This window comes from Alligator sinensis, unplaced genomic scaffold, assembly GCF_000455745.1.
Source record: "Alligator sinensis unplaced genomic scaffold, ASM45574v1 scaffold203_1, whole genome shotgun sequence".
Classification (NCBI taxonomy): domain Eukaryota; kingdom Metazoa; phylum Chordata; order Crocodylia; family Alligatoridae; genus Alligator; species Alligator sinensis.
In genome coordinates, this window is record NW_005841949.1 from 2,894,861 (window position 1) to 2,910,597 (window position 15,737).

Sequence of the window (15,737 nt, forward strand, 5' to 3'; positions counted from 1 at the left end):
CCTGTCTCCCTCATTTCCCAGTATATGCCATGTTCTCCGGAGTAGTCACCCTCCCTTTCTGGAGCTACTCCAGGGAATAGGAGGATAAAGATTCTCTCCCCTCCCCCCCAAAAAACAAAACCAAACCAAAAACAAAATCTGTAATGGCTTCAGTGATTCAAGGCAGTAGGACCTAGGAAATGCAAGGCATGTTTAGAGATTGACTAATAGAGATTTGAATATTTATTTTCTATTCTCTTTCTCTCCCTCTCTCCTACCTTCCTTCCCCCAAATCTGTTTCAGCAACTGTACCAGATCCTGACCGACTTTGATATTCGATTTTATATGTATGAGCTGCTCAAGGTAAGTGAAGATCCTGGACAGTGGGTTAAGGCCACAAACCTGGGGCAGGGAAAGATAGAATTCCTTAAGCAGTTCTCTGGAGAGCTGGTACCTATGTTGATTTCTTCTTGGATTATCTGTGTAGTTTCCTTCCATATAAATAAATGGGAGCAGTGTGTTGGTGAGAGAAGATCAAAATATCTGGCCTTGGAGAGAGACAAATGCAAGGTGTTCAGAACCGAGGTGGGGCTTGCTTAGTTGCCTTTTATACTGCAGGTAGAGGGAGTAGTTTCCCCGTAACAAGTTAACTCTTGGTAGTGGTTACACAGGCAAATGGCATGTAAGGCTTTGTGCACACAGCACTGGAAATTGCTTGGGGTAAAGGGAATAAGTGGGGGCAGGGCATTGGTGGTGGTTAACATTCTCCAAAGGCAGAAGACATGGGTCACCAATTCTGTGTTTTTATGCTCTAGAGCTCATGTTGCCTGAGATAAGTATTCTGATGAGCTTTCTGCAAGACCTGTTTTTTTTAGGACAGCGGGAGTTGGGTGGGGGAGTGAAGGGGGAAAACTTCTGATCTTTTCCCCCCCCTTGAATAGACTCACAGGTCAGACGCATGATGGTTAGTTAAGAGCTCTGAAATTTTCTGTTGTGGGGTTGGGATGAGGTGTTAGTTGTAAATGGTTTTGTTGATTTTGTTAATTTATTTCCGAGGGTAATTCCCTGGAGACCATTGCTAGAAGCCTATGAAGTGAATAAGTGGCTGAGTGCTCCTTCCTTCTCTCCCCCTTGGAAGGAAGGATAGATGACATACTCCCAGAGGATGAGCAGAGTGTGTTCTTACTGTTTGTCTTACTAGAGTGGCCCACACCAAGTATTTTTCTGGTGACACTTCCAGTGTGTGACTGGGAAGCTTTTGAGATGTGTTGTCTTGCCTGTGTGAAATTTAAGAGTTTAATTTGGAGAATGTAAAGGGAGCGCTTCAGTTGTTTAAGCTGCAGTCTTGGTTGTATTGCATTGAATCTGTGCCAGAGCAGCAGCTGTTATCTGTCTTGATTCCCAGCAGAACCACTAGGTTTTGAAGATTGCTGTTTCCAGACCTTGTGGGCCAGCTATGAGTCTGAAGTGCCTAGGCAAATCCATCCAAGCCCTGGAGTGCTCACGCCAGGACTTGATGGGTAAAGGTGACCTCTTGGAATAGAACTTCTAGCCAGCTCAGGCTGCGCTTACCTGTCCTCATTCCCTTCCCTGTGCTTTAGGCAATGATTTTGCCTGTCTCTAAGGGAAACAGCTTTTTGATTGACCTGGGGAATGCTTTGAAATCCCAGGAAGAAATAGAGGAACAAAGCAGCCCAGACAAGCTACATAAGTAACATAGCCCCACAAGCAGCCTGTTAAAGCACAGGCAGGGAATACACTGTCCTCCTCTGGTAACAACCTTGGAGCACTTGACAAACATGGTTAATGGATTGTGCTCTCCCACCCCTCCTGTGGGGGAGCAGCATTCTCCCCATTGTACATGAGGGAACAGCTGCACAGCAAGAAGTGAATAGCTCAAGGTCACCGAGCTGCAGATCCAGGAACTCTTGCTCTTGCACTTTTAAGCCATGTTGTAATTTCTGTCCTGGTTCTGGAACCACTCTGCGTGTTGCAGGGAGGAATTTTGTTTAAACAAAAAGGTGAAAGTGATTAAGGCTAAGCAAGATTATAGAAAGTTTGAGCAGGGTGGTAGACATGACTGCATGGAAGGAGGTGAAGAGGACTCTTCTCTCTTTGATGACCCTAGAACTGCTGGGCAGCGTCAGTGAACACTGTGACACCTCGCTGGCCTTTGAATTCTAAAGTCTGTTCTGAGAGACCAGGAATTTAGTATGACAAAGCCACCAATAGAGGAACTGCAGCTGCACAGTCCTTTATTGTTCTGGCTGGCAACGTGCCACTTCCGCTTCGGCTAGGATGGCGAGAGAAATGAGAGCACCAATTGTTCATAGTCCTTGGGTTGCAGGGCTTCCCAGATCAAAAGGCTTCACCTCCAAGTCTTTTTTACTAGCTGGAGAACTGTCTGTGACATCATTCATTCTGTCTGTTCACTGGTTTATCTAACATTATATGCGTATCTGCCAGGCCCTGGATTACTGTCACAGCATGGGGATCATGCATAGGGACGTCAAACCCCACAACGTCATGATAGACCACCAACAAAAAAAGGTACAGTCAAAGGCAGGGAGGTTGGAGGGCAGCTTGATGTTTTGCCAGTGCTTAGCCATTAAGCTGGGCTCCATTATCAGTGCATGCCAGGAATTGCCTGTCTGAAGTGGCACGCTTCACTCTCAGAGAGAGAGCATCCTTGCTCTGAGACGTACAGTGACAAAATGCCCTGACTCAGCCAGGCTGTAAGAGGGATATTTCGGGTGACTTCAGTATTCCTCTGCTGATTTGGGAGATGGCTGCCAGTGCCTGGAAATCTCCTGGGGAGAGGATCTGGGGGTGGGGGACAAAGGCCTGTAAGTAGGAGTTGGGGGGAGGAAGGTAGAAGTTTCTCTGTCGGATACTGTTGTGTTCCGGTGTGACCTTGTATGCTGTCTGAAATGCCCGTGGATTGTATGTTCTGGAAACAAAAACTTTTGTATCATTACAGCTCCATAAACGTAATGTTGGACCCAGTAAAATTAGTCCCAGTGGAGTTTTGTTTTCTTATTGAGGCCCTAGCTCATCATCCATGGTCTTGCATTATGGCACAGAGCATTTTTGGAGCCCTTCAGTAACTCTACTCCATTGGCTCACAAATGGGCTTGTCTCCAAATTTTGAAGCTCTTGTAACTCTTTAGATGCATGTGGCTATATTGGATGAAACCTCCTTTCCTCTGCATCTGCCAGGCTGGCTTGGTCACCTTTCTGGAAGTCTCATCTGCACAGGCTTGGCCAATTGCTGAGGCCTCCTGTGGATCCTCTTTAGCTTTTGGCCAGCCCTAGTGTAGATACTTGTTCATTGTCTCACAAACTAGGTGCCCAGCATCATAGTGTCATCCTAACTTCAGTGGCACTTGCAGCAGTGAAGTAGCAGCTTTTCCCCTTTCTGATTTGGGGCATGTGCTGTATAAACCACAAAGCCCTGGAATCTCTGTGCAAGTGTTTCTTTTCATTGGGTCAGCTTGTGTGGAGAGCACTCTGCAGCTCTTACACTTTTTTTCTGCTAAGCTGTAGGCCTCAGTTCCTTCCCCATGAATCAGCAGCTGTGGAGGAGATGGGAATACCCCTGCAGTTATGCTGTGAGCAGGTGCATGCGAGTGTTGCAGTCTGCCCTTCTTACTTGACAGCTCATCCTGTCCTCTCTGCATTATTTCCTACTCCAGCCAGCAACTACTTCACAACTCTCCTTGCACATTAGTGTTGATAGTCCTTTTGGGGCCAGCTATATTAAACCAAATAGAGTCATGGTTGGTTTCTGCCTGTTCTCCAGCATACAATTAACTGTCATTTGTTGACTGGTGACATTAGTAAAGAATGAGTCACCAAGCAATAGATTATTTGATTAGGTTTGCAAGGCAGATAAATCTGTGAGCCTGGGTGATTCTATAAACTACTGCAGATAAGCGAGTGAAGCAACCCTGGACAAGAGAATCTATTGCGATGTTGCATCGTGGCATAGAGGGTTCCATGCTTTCACCACAGGATCATAAAAAGCTTTGCACGCCTAACTTGTTTGTATTGAGGCAGCTAAACTATTTGTTCCTGACTATGTGTGTCTCCTTCATGTTCAGTTGAGGCTCATAGACTGGGGTTTGGCAGAGTTTTACCATCCAGCTCAGGAATACAATGTCCGTGTGGCCTCTAGGTACTTTAAAGGACCAGAGCTCCTTGTGGACTATCAAGTAAGTACCTGCCTTCTAATTGCTGCTTAATTATATTGGGTGTGATTGTACATTGGTTACTTACCTTTGGAGAGTCCATGTGCCTTCTAGAGGCTCCCTACTTTGGAAAGAGTTTTGCTGTCAAGTTAAAAAAGCTCAGGTCATCTCCTGTGACTAAATGATAGGACTGGGGCCTGAACTAAAGACACCCTTTTCCCCATCTCTCTGTGTCCTTTCCTCTCTTCAGATGTATGATTATAGCTTAGACATGTGGAGTTTAGGCTGTATGCTGGCCAGCATGATCTTCCGAAAAGAGCCCTTCTTCCATGGTCAAGACAACTATGACCAGGTAAGGAGCTGCTACCTGATTTTCCTACAGAAGGTCTCTTGTTTGCTTCTCCTGTTTGGGCTGTTGGTGGTGGTCAAGGCACTGGACCGTTTGATTGGTAGAGTGTTTCCATGCGTTAGTTGAACTAAGATATCAGGACTCAGCAGAAAGCATGCCTTACACACAACCCCAATGGATAAATTGGCACCAGTTGGAGAAATTACTTTTAGGTGGGCATTTCCTTGGACCTCAGGACTTCCTCACATTGAGCTCTTAGTTTTAAGTGACTTTGCTCATAGGGGCCCTCAGACCAGTGTCCTAGTCTCCCTTCTGTATACCAAACTTGAAAGGACCTTTTGGCGCAGAAGACCTTTCTCCATTCCTCTAAGTTGTTGATGTGCCCTTCTCATGCTGTTTTCTGTCATTGTCTTTTATTGCAGCTGGTTCGCATTGCTAAGGTTTTGGGTACAGATGAGCTGTATGGATACCTGAAGAAATATCACATAGAACTGGACCCACACTTCAATGATATCTTGGGGCAGTAAGTGGATGGGAGAATTTTTTTGCTTTTTATAAGGGAAAAGGAACAATTACCTAAGTATCTATTCCAATAGCAACTCAAGGACATAAAAGAGAACTGTCATTCAAATCAGAGGAGACTCTTTGTTTAAATTCATTTCACTCTGAAAATCTAGACTTGGCTTTGTCTACACTTACCTGTTCTGCCAGTAGAATTTCTGGTGGCATATGGTGGTTGCTGCCACCAGAGTGCATACACAGCTATGCATTTCTAGTAGCTATGCTGTCAGAGTGCGAGGTGCCCCTGAGGAAGGCATTGGTTGCTGATGGGGCAGCTAGAGCTGCCAGGTGACACGGGAGTGTCCATGAATACCTGCCAATTGCCAGGTGGTGGCAAAAGCCTTAGTCACTTTAGCAGAACGGGCTAACCCTGCCAGCTGCAAGTAGGGTACTGCTGCAGGAGAACTTTGTGGGTGCTGTCTGCTGGCAGAGCTTGAGTTCTAGTAAAACTTTCTAATGTAAACCAAGCTGATGATGTTTTACTGGTCTGTCAGTAAAATTGCCCACATCCTGTTGGACTGCAAATAAAATTTTGGAAAGCTGGCTCACAAATCATATACTGGTTGAAAAGAAAAACTTGCCTTTTTCTCACCATATGAAATCCATGTCTGCCTGCAGTGGGCTAGACCCCTTGAGAGCAAAGAGCTTCTATAAGCCTCTTCACAGATGGTTACATCTAGGTTCGCCATTCCAGTACTCTTTTGTGCTTCTTTATCTGTCACTGGAATTAGAGCACTTGTGGCTGAACATTCCCCAAGTAAGTTGTGCCATAAAAAAAACTTCAAATGCTTTTGTATTTCACTAGCCAAATGCTGAATTCTGGAAATAAAAGGAGTTGGTAGATAAACTTTGTTCCAGTGGGAGGAGCAATAGCCCCATGTGTGGGGTGTGACAAGTGATTCCCATGATAGAACTGTGGCTGCTTTGCAATTCAGAGCTTAATTTGTTCAGAATTCTGTGCAATAATAGGTTCCTCTGCTCTAGGCATTCACGGAAACGCTGGGAAAACTTCATCCATAGTGAGAACAGACACCTGGTCAGCCCCGAAGTCCTGGACCTTCTGGACAAACTTCTGCGATATGACCATCAACAGAGGCTGACTGCCAAAGAAGCTATGGAGCACCCCTACTTCTGTGAGTTGTGGGGAGCTGGAATCAAAGTGTGGGCTTGACGAGCAGAACCAGGGGTTTGCTGTGGGACTGTACATCTTTTTCCAGACAGGAATTGAATGGCTCTTAATTCTGTGCTGAAGGCTGGACATCTAGCCATGTAGCAACAAAGAATATAATGGAAGCTTGTGAGCCTGGGAGGAGGTTTCCTTGGCAGTGAAGCTTTGATACTGGGCAGTGTAGCTTTGCATTCCTGGCTGATCCTTGTCTCTTGCAGACCCGGTGGTGAAGGAGCAGTCTCAGCCCAGCTCAGAAAATGCTGTGCTTTCTAGTGGCCTGACAGCAGCACGATGAAGACTGGAAAACGACGGGTAATTCAAGATATTTACAAATAAAAACAAAACCTTCAGTCACACAGTGAAGGGAATGAACCAAGACACCCCCTCCTCCCCCCCAGTTCCTTTATGCTCAGAAATATAACCTTTGGGGGGTTTAAAACCTCAGTCCCCTCTAGTGGCTGTGGATAATATTACTTTAAACCTGTGGTACCAAAGCCCCTGGAAAAAATGGTTGTGCAAGACCTAAATAAATAGTTATATCCTTAGGGCTCAAGTTGACTGATTTGTGGCTCACATTTCTATGGATCTAATTCTTTCTTCCCAGTCTGGCCTTTTCCTATCATCCTGGTGGAGCAAAGTTGCTATTCCGTCATTAGCCCCTAGCATGCACCCATGCAAATAGGCCTTTTTAATTGTAGACCTAAGGACAAATTCAGACAGTGTATAAGTATGTGCAGTGCTATTGAAGTCTGAGTCTGCCTACTCCAGGTCTGAATTTGGCCCTTTAAATGCGAATGAACAACCAGTGTCTCAGGATTGATTTGAATCATTAAAATGTAACATCTTTCTGAGTTGCTCAGAGAGAGGGGAGCTCCCCTGTGGGAGCACTCAAGAAAGGCTCCATCTGGGAAGAAACAATACAGAACTGTTATGGAAAAATTTTAACGTAGAGGATAGAAGGATTTTTTTGTGGCAGAAAAATGCTTTGCTACAGACTTGAGAAAATTGATGTTATAAGACTTGCTATAACAGACGTGCAACCATATAATTTATTACATGGCTTGCATAATAGTTCATTTTGGATATAGTTCAGGAGCGTGAATCTAGAGTGGTTCAATTCAGCAACATAGAATGAAAAGCAGAGGGGAGAAGGTTCTTTGGGAGTAGTAGGTGTGGGGGGGGGGAAGATACGGGAAGCAATGGTATGGTTGGAATGGGGCTGTTGGGGAGGCTGTGTTGCTACTGATGCAGGACTTGGGTCCATGTAGTGTTCTAACAAAATCAGCCAAATATAAACTCTGGCCAATGATTCTGTTGTAGGGGTTTTCTCATGGCTTTTCTCTGCCTCCCTGATGCCTGTGTAGCCCCACAATTCACAGTTGCCTCCTCTAAGTGTTCTGTGTGTAATTCCTTGAATGGGGCTGGTGATATCATAAACTTAGAAACTGGAGATGGTGTTTACCCACCAGCACCTAAACAGAGAATTTCCTTCTATGTCAAATATTTAATTTTTATAAGGTTAGAATGTTTCTATTTGAAACATCTGTTTACATTCCATATTCCAATAAAGTTATATTGGCATTGAGAGCAGATTACATCCATTTGTATAATTCACTGAAATCAATAAATAACTATACCTATGAACTTCTTTTGTTGTCTTCTAGTCTATGGTGATATTCATACACTTTGAGCAGCTGAAAGCATTGCATCTTATAGATACGTTTTGAGTTCTAATGTATCTTCATTCCCCTTTTATCAGAACTGGGCTGTTTATTTTAACTTTCTCACTAGCTCCTTTTGCGATGAAACAATCAATGTCTGCTATCAACCCAAAGACGAAATTCTTTGAAAGTCTCAGCAGAATCACTTCAGCTGCTACCAGGTTAAAAGGAAGAACTCAAATTTTCCCAAATACCTGGGGAGTTGCACTTTGTGCCTGCCTGATTTTAATAGCTGAAGCTGGAAATTTCAAACTGGGATTGTTTTATAGAGCTCACTGAGGAAGAAAAAGCAATTCAAGCTGAAAAAAACAATGATTTTACTCTCTTAAGGTCATGAATCTTTCACGTGCAAGGTCACACAATTTTATCTTTTTCAGCTTGGGCAAATAAAATGTGCTTTATTAAGAGCATGCTGAAAGAGCATCATCTTTTTCATTTGTTCTCCTGGTTTAAAAAACAAATGCTAGTGCAGTGCCCAGCTTTAGATTTCAAGCCATTCAAAGCTGAACAAGTTCAAAAGGGAAGGTTTTTAAATGTAGCCTGTGTGTGATTCTCAGCTGTTCTCATTGGAATGACTTTTTCCCTTTTTCCCCCCCATCTCACATGTATTGGAGATCCATTCCAATTTGGGCAATATGGAATGGGCCAAGTAGTCGTGATTGCCTGAACTGTCCGCAGCCTCCATTTTTTGAGAACTCCTGACCTGTGTCACGGAGAGTTACCAGGCAAGGAAATGAGTAGAAGGTAGCATTATGATGGTAAACTGAACCTGTGACAATTCCTGGTTTGGTTGGTTCCTCAGCCTTAATGTTGCATTAATGTTAGTTTTGCATTGAATATTAAATTCCAAAGCTAAAGTGAATTTGGAAGTGTGTGCACACACAAAAAGCTTAAGTTTCTCATAGCAGTGTGGGCAGGTTTATGTTGCTGAGAGAACCTGCATCCCCTAGCCAACCTAATCAGGTACAAAGTTGGAAATAGAAGTGGTGCCATATTTCCCCAGGTCTAACCTCAGTTTGAGACAAAGTGTGGGAAACATCAGTCCAACAGGAAATGAGAAAATCAAGCATTGAAATTGGGGCTGTAAACACCGTTTCTGCCTTAACTAGCATTTCTCACTGCTGTAATGTAGTGAGTAGTGCATACATGTGCACACGCCTACTGTTTGATGAGCTGCTGCTTTGTCTTGAGTGAGTCGGCATTTCAGGCAGCCAGGGCAGGAAATGTTGCTTCACCCTGTGTAGTAGTTGAGTATTTTTCACCTTCATAAGGACAGCAGGGGGAAAGTAGATATGAAGAATCTTGTATCCAGGAAGGAAAGGGGGGGGAGAGATGACTGGACACACAATCCCATTTGTTTTGCTCATGATTGTACTGTTCTGATACAATAACATAATGGTGATCTGGGAGAGAGCTCTCCACCAAGAAGTTCAGACTCCCAGCTGGGTAGGCTGGCCCAGTTGTGCAATAGCAACTCTGTGCAGAGAGCAAGAACTCAGATTCTGAGCTTAGAGCCTTGCTGGTGAGCCCAGTAGGGCCTCTGCCCACAGACAGGACCTGCATACTCAACCTGTTGGAGGGGAGAAAAGGGAGTGTTTTGCAACTTCCTCAGCTAGTCATTGCCTGTAATGAGAGCGCTCAGGCTGTAGAAGAGAGAATCTTACCAGAATAGAGAGAAGTTTAACACGATGCTGACGGCTGAAGGAATGGTAATGAAATAAGGCATTGAGGTCCTATGTGCTCATAATAAGTTGTTACCTGCTGGACTGCTGCTAACCATCAGTATAGTGGGCGAGGTAAAGAAGCAAATCTTGATTTACTTGGTCTTTGAAATAGTAATTCACTACTTCTGTAGTGCTGGTACAGTTCCAAACACTCTGTAGATACTGCATAAGCCTTAGGAAGCCACTGGAAATAGGTGAGTATTCTACCTACTTTTGATAAGGCACAGAGGTGATGCAACTTGCCCAAGGTGGTAGGAGTGGAGACGGAGCAGAACACCCTCCTGTCTCCTGGGCCCAGAGGGGAAGCTCTGGATACACGTTGGTGTCCATTCCCACTAGCATCTGATGCTCACTTCCCTCCTCCCATCTCTCCTTAGGTCCGATGCTGTTCCTCCCAATTTTCCATAAGCAGAACAAGAACCAAATCAAACGTCTTATCAGCGTGTGTACAGAGATGGCGGCCAGACGGCGTGGCGGTGGCGGGGTACGAGAGCAGGGACTGCGCCGGCTTGATGGCACCCAACAGTTTATAAACACAAACCTTACTTCTGAATGTAAAAGGTTCCTTCGCCTTTGACTTCCTGTTGACCTCTTCCTGACCCAGAAAGCATGGAAAATGTGAAGGGTATGCAAAATGGTTGTTGGTTAATGTTGCTTCCCCCTCACCCCAGCTTTTGTTCCCTGAACTCCAGCGTTAACATATTAACTAGCTGGCTCCAGACTTGGCAGGGCAGAGAGGGAATGGGGATGGGGGTGGACTATATGGCATGATGGACAGTTCTATATTATAATTAAAAGAATTATATATTATTGAATAAAAGTTTTAAAAGAAATGTATGGAGAGTATTCAGTATGGAAGGAGCCATGGGCCATGACCTGCTGCATTGGAAGAGGCTGGGATTACTCTGAGCGCTTCCTGGTGCTCTTTTCCTTGTTTTATATTATGTAGAGACGTTGGCAGGGGCAGAAGAGAGGGAGATGAATCTTGTACAAAGGCTTTTTGAAGTGTTATGGAGAACGGGAGGCTACCTACTCTGCCTGTCGGGTGGTGCTTAGACACCTGGCATAAGGGTGGACAGGAGCTGAATATACAAGAGAGCTCCATGTTGATTCCAGATGTCCTTCCTTCAAATGTCAAGCTCCTTTTGAGGCCTCAATAAACACTAGATGATCACCCATGTGGTGCCTGCACCTCTGTAGGTGCTGTGACTAGTGGCTGGGGGCCTTTGCCAGTGTCCTGTTTCTTCTTCCTTCCCTTCCCTGCCTGCCTCTCTAGAGTGAGGAGTGGGCTTGTGAAAGGCCCCACCTCTTTCACTTCCTCACCCCCAGAGGAGAAAGCAGTACTGTTGGGGAAAAGGCACTCCCCCCAAAGGTGCCTGAATCGGGGGGGGGGGGTTGCATTTGATTCAAGCTCTACTTGCCTGAACGTCTCTGCTGGATTAAAAAACAAAAGAAATGCCCATCTCGCCCTGCTTCATCCTGTTAGGCCCAATACCACCTAACAAACAGAAAATGACTGACTATTCCTATAGTGCAGCAAGGGAGGGGCTAGTTCTTGGTTACGGTAAAAAAAACAAAACAAAACAAAAAAGCTGTCCCTGCTCCCTTGAACTGAAAAGGGCATGTTAGAGCAGAAGAAACCTACTCCGCTTCCCTCTCCCCCTGCACTGGAAAGTCACGCTCCATGTAGGGTCACAGTCTCCCCAGGTGCCTTCAGCTACAGACAGAGCCAGCAGTACCCACCATGCTTTAATGTGTTCACTCTTTCATGCTCTCTCCCTGGCCTGTCACTGGATCGCTATGCAGTAGATCAGAATTGGCTGGGGGAGGGATAGAGTACATCAGTCTCCTTTGTTCCCTGATGTCCCCCAATCCTCGTATAGAGTAAATCAGCCTCCTTTGTTCCCTGATGTCCCCCAATCCTCGCTTGTGTTGAGCCACCTCTTCCAACAAGCAGTGGGCCTGGACGCATTTTTGCCTTGGTGAAGGTAGTGATTTCTGTTGGGTGGATCAATAGACCCCTGTCATGGCAGCTGATGTGTCACCCACTCAATCATCCAGTGTTTATCTGAGTGGCCTTTCTACACTGTCTGAGCTTCAGGATTTTGGCTGGGCAGGCAACATTTCCAATCCAGCAAACTAGAGCTTGAAGTTAACAAACCCAGACACTTGAAGCTACTTTTTAATATCCCAGCAGGGCTCTACAATTCTACTTTGTAACCTCCTTTTCCCCTGCCTCTTCCCCCTCCTTCAAGCCCTCTTGCATAGTTTTTATACAGTGCCCTGGTACTGAAACTGTCTGTTGTAAGGCTACCTCTGATATAAGGCTCTCTGCTGTATTTTTGTCTCCCAGCTATTTGGAAGCTCATTATAAATACCTCTTTATAACAAGCACCTCCCTGTAACGTATGTTTCGTATCTTCTAAGCCTTATAGAAGTGGTGCTATGTATGTGTGTGTGTATATAAAATATGTATTTATTATCTGTGTTTCCATGTGTGGGTCTGTATCTGGGAAAATGCTGTGCGGAGGGTGCAGCTTAAGGGTTTGCTTGGGGAGGAGGGAAGGGTGGGAAACGGCAGGTGAAATGTTGAAATGGACTCTGTTCCCTTACATTATTGTGTCTTCTGATCCACCTCTTTCTAACTTCCTAATGGTGACCATGTTTCCAAGAATACATGAGCCTGTTTGGTTTTTCAAGGCTTTGGAAGTGGTGATGAGGGGACCACAATAGCATCTTCAGCAAGTGTTCTCCTGAATCACTTGATCTAGGTATTAAGCCTGTGCTTATCACCTTGGCCCCTGGTTCCTGGAAGAACAGATGGAGTTCTTTTAGTTGCAAGGAAAAGTGGTGCTATTTTATACTTATTTGTATCTGTTCATACCAGCACAGTTAGATTAGGCAGTAAAGCATTAAATCCTGGCTGAAATTCATCACACGTGCAAGTTTTCCAGGCAAGAGAATGAATTGCCTCTTTGTGCCATGATTTTTATGAAGAGTTCCTTGAAGAGTGAGGTCAGAGGATACCTGGATGTCCTTATCCATTGACGGAATTTGAAGGAAGTGGTTGAACTGAGCAAGGTGTGTCATTCCTCTTGGTCTGGAAAAGGAGGGAAACAACATTTGTGGAACAGTGTCCACTACCATGGTTGGACCCATGTGAAATATGTTGGTGCCCTCCACAGTGTTAACAAATGCTTTAGACTTGCATTGACACCTGTTAGAATATAGATTAGCTCCAGTTGTTGCAGGTACCAAATAAACAGCATGTTACAGGTACCCCACCATCATTGTTTCTGTAGCACAACTGGGCCAGGCTGTGAGCTGTGGTAATGTGATAATGCTGAATCTAGATGAGGCATCTCCTGTAGCTTACACACACGAGTACTAAACAACATAGAAAGGAGTCATCTTGGGTACCAATATGTGCTAACTTGTATAAGGTGGTGGATTCAAAGAGGGTACAGTGCAGCTGCACCCTCTTGGATTGGACTGTGCCACAGGAGCCTCCTGGGACTTTTTAAAGTTCATAAAGCAGATGAGAATTCTCTTGCCCTTCCTTTTCTTGCTCAGAGAAGTCTGCTTTGCCCCTCACCGTTCCCCACTGTCCCAGGGATGGAGAAGCACCAGAGCCATTCCTGCCTGTTGGGCAGGCACTGGACTCAACTGAGGATGGAGATAAGGGCAGCAGGGATGGACAGGAGTTCCTCTTCCCTGCACCAGGCAGGGTCTGGGGAACACCAGTCACTCTGCCACTGTCCCCTCCCCACCTGAGCCCAGTTCCATCAGCCCTGATGGCTCTGGAATTTCCCTGCCCCCCAACTGTGGCCAATACACACAGGAGTAGACAAGGGAGTGGAGGGGGGGAGGTATTTTCACCTACTTTAGGACTTTTAAAAACTCCTGAGAGGCTCCCACAAGTGTGGTCTGCCCATGGCAGAGGTGGCTGGGAGCAGGGGTGGCAGCCAACCTTGCAATGTGGGTTGCTGCTCCCATGGTCTCCTTCGGTAAATTCTGGATCCACTGTGGTGGCTTTGTACTGCATTTTAGCCATCACTAATGTACATTTCTCATCCCCCCACTTTTCCCCATCAACATTCTCCTGTTGCTCATCCTCTTCCCCTCCTCCATGTTCAGTTCATTTCCTGACTTGTCTTTAAAAGATGTTGTCAACTGCTTTGTTACCATTTAAACTTTTTTACACTCCATTGTTTGTTTGTAATGCCACCAAAAGTCTCTGAAAATAAACCGTTCTTTGCCTACTGACTTTTTGTCTTCCATTGGTCAAAACATTGAGCCTCTTCCTTTTCTTCACCTTGAATTCCATCTGACTTGCCTCCTGGCCTTGTCAAAGTAGTACATGGCTTGATCTGCTTGCTGCAGCATTAACCCTGTGTGTTGTCTGTCTTTCACTTGGGGTTGTTGGGTTTAGTAAGTGGCCCCAAAAATAAAAATGGAAACAAAAAAGACAACAACATTGATTTTTAATAGGAAATGATTCCACAGAAAATGACCAGATGGCTTCCTCCAAGCACATGTTGATTTGGTTCAAGGTAGGTTACATTTTGGGCCATCTATATGTTCATGCCTTTTTAATTTGCCTTTTTTTGTGCATCCAACTATAGTCATGTCTCTCCTGCCTTGTTCTGTTCCTTGAATGTATGTTGTTTTGAGATTCAACAAGTGTAACAATTCCAAAGCTTACAGCCTCTCATCATCTGCTGCTTTCTAGTGTCCAGCTTCCCCATCCATAAACAGCCATCTGTCCAATAACTGGCCCTATATCTGTAGCAGGATTTTCCTTCCAAGTTTTTTTTTTTGGCCTGTTTGTTGGATAGGCCTTACTCTGTCTGCTTGCTGTATGGCCATCTTCTCTACCTGATTGCTGGCAGCACCCTGTTGAAATCTTGGAAGCATGCTGTATTTAGAAATCATTTTGCTTTACAAAGTGCAAAATATGTTAACACATGGTCACATTTGCTTCCCATTCTTAAGGGGGTTTGGCAGGCTACTTTTCTTGCTATATCCAGCCTGTGTCCACAGTGTCACTAATGAGCCTGGGTCCAACCTGTGTCCTCCTTATTCTGTTGTACCTTATCTATGATGGGATAAATAGAAGAGGAAAAAGCCCAACTAGATTCTGAACTCCTTTTTCATATTTAATAATACCCTCTTCTACTGAAAGCATGCCCAGACAATCTTCATCCAAGGGTGCTGAAGGAATTGGCCAGTGTCATTGCAGAACCACTAGCAAGGTTGTTTGAGCACTCATGGCACTCAGGATGGGTCCCAGAGGACTGGAAAAGGGCCAGTGTGGCCCCTATTTTCAGGAAGGGGAGAAAGGATGATCCAGGTAACTATAGGCCAGTTAGCCTCAACTCTATCCTTGGGAAAACCTTTGAAAAAATTCTTAAAGATCCCATTTGTGGGAGTCCAGTAGGAAATATGCTTTTCTTCGATGTTGTAGGCTCATAGTTGTCTTGAGCCTATCTCTAACGTATGATGGTCGCCTTAGCGTTACCAGTCCTCTATTAGGCATTGGACATGTAAGAGAAACTAAAGAGCAACACAAAACATGCAACTGAGGGCCGTGGAGTTTCTTCCCTCTCTACACAGGGCCCATCTTCCCTCAGAAAAAAAAAAAAGAACTAGCTGCTAAAGATCTGGGCTGGGTTTCCCTCTCCACAGTGCTGGGGCTTCAGTGTCAGCCCCTCTCCCAGCATCCCCTGTCAGGACGGGTCACCCAGGTTGCTGGCCCCTCTTGGGCATGAACAATCAGGAGGTCCTGGGTGCAGGAGCCCGGCTTTAGCCCACATCTTTCCCTTTAAGCCAGCTTGGTGCCAGTTTCTCCTGTCTTCAGCCCTGATGCTGGGACTCAACCCAAACATCCCTGCTGGCAAAACCAGAAGCAAAGAAAAGAAGAAAAAAAAAAAAAGAAACAGGACCTTAGTTGAAGTGTGGCCACTTCCCCTGTGACTGGCTTGTTCTCTGGCATGGTACCCTGCCACTTCACAGCCATGGGTTTGAAGTCAGCATTTCCTGGCT

General features: G+C 45.2%; 1 protein-coding gene across 5 annotated transcripts in view; it reads left to right on the top strand.

The window, feature by feature from the left end:
• The window catches only part of CSNK2A2 (casein kinase 2 alpha 2), a 36,703-nt gene extending 25,139 nt beyond the window's left edge, over window positions 1-11,564 (top strand). For 3 of the 5 annotated variants that reach the window (XM_025199739.1, XM_025199741.1, XM_014518304.2), the window contains 7 exons: window positions 283-342; window positions 2,446-2,529; window positions 4,083-4,193; window positions 4,420-4,521; window positions 4,941-5,041; window positions 6,064-6,212; window positions 6,466-7,891. In XM_025199739.1, the coding sequence (XP_025055524.1) occupies window positions 283-342; window positions 2,446-2,529; window positions 4,083-4,193; window positions 4,420-4,521; window positions 4,941-5,041; window positions 6,064-6,212; window positions 6,466-6,542 (684 nt within the window). In that variant the 3' untranslated portion in view covers window positions 6,543-7,891. Of the gene's footprint in view, window positions 1-282; window positions 343-2,445; window positions 2,530-4,082; window positions 4,194-4,419; window positions 4,522-4,940; window positions 5,042-6,063; window positions 6,213-6,465; window positions 7,892-10,069 lie in introns of those variants that run through there. The other 2 variants (XM_014518303.2, XM_025199740.1) reach the window with 2 other exon arrangements.
• Window positions 11,565-15,737: the final 4,173 nt, after the last annotated feature.